The following is an 867-nucleotide window of genomic DNA, read 5'->3' as shown; positions in this document are numbered from 1 at the left end:
CCTGATGGCCTGTCCTGCGGCATCCCACAAACGCACTCGGGCGACGTGCGCATCCTCTCGGCTAAAAGACTGCTAAACGCCCCCGGAGTGAGCCCCCTGATACCCCTCTACAACGGACGCCTGTAGCTTCTGCGCACGAAGGAAATTCCCCTGGGGGTCCATCTGAGGCCTTCTCTGTATGCTTGCGGCGGTGCAAGGGACACGCTGCACTCCCCCTTGAAAGTTCTCATATGTGCTTACTGGAGTGAGATGTCCCCCTTGGGGGCTTCCATGGATGCCTGCTGCAGCCAGAGGGTGAAGTACCACAGGGAGCCTGAAGAAGGGCTTGTGAACAAAGACGGGCGCCATGCCTTTCAGGTGGAGGTCCGCCATAACTTGAGTCTGCAGACACGGCAGCCAGGGTAACAGGGAGGCACGAACGCATAAGGAGCAGCAGACGATCCGAGGGGACTGTCAAGCCCCATCAGAGGCCTTTGCACCAGAATATCCTGGTATGGCCCGAACGCACACACGACATCTGCTCAGAGCACGTGACGAGGGACAAGGCGCACAGGGATGGCCCTGCAGATTTCTGTGCCTCCCGGAGTGTCACTCTCTGCTACACAGAAACCGCACGGGAACGGCACAGATGGCACAGCAAGCGCCCCTGCAGGCGAAAGTTCAGATGGAGCGAACGGAAACACGAGAGGAAACAAAACAAACGACAACTATCGACGGCGAAACGGCAGCAAACCGTAGGACAAAACAAACAGGCTGCTGCTCACCTGAAAACTGAGATGTACTTCAAAGGGCTGCAGGGGAGAGCCTGTCACGACCCCCTTTAGCAGAAGGCCAGCCAGGGGACCGACCATCTCGGGTACCGTTAGC

The 867-nt window shown here is 58.2% G+C and overlaps 1 protein-coding gene across 1 annotated transcript; it reads right to left on the bottom strand.

Moving 5' to 3' along the window:
- Positions 1 to 72: 72 nt before the first annotated feature.
- Positions 73 to 851, bottom strand: EMH_0058280 (uncharacterized protein; the record flags this gene model as incomplete). The annotated part of the gene is made up of 4 exons (XM_013497566.1): positions 73 to 129; positions 241 to 381; positions 509 to 595; positions 765 to 851. 4 exons carry the CDS (start codon positions 849 to 851, stop codon positions 73 to 75), a joined length of 372 nt encoding a protein of 123 aa, XP_013353020.1.
- Between the last annotated feature and the right edge of the window lie 16 nt (positions 852 to 867).

This window comes from Eimeria mitis, genomic scaffold (genome assembly GCF_000499745.2).
Source record: "Eimeria mitis Houghton genomic scaffold, Emh_scaff2757, whole genome shotgun sequence".
Classification (NCBI taxonomy): Eukaryota; Apicomplexa; class Conoidasida; order Eucoccidiorida; family Eimeriidae; genus Eimeria; species Eimeria mitis.
Note: the sequence above shows the minus strand (reverse complement) of the source record. Positions and strands in the feature narration are given on the sequence as shown.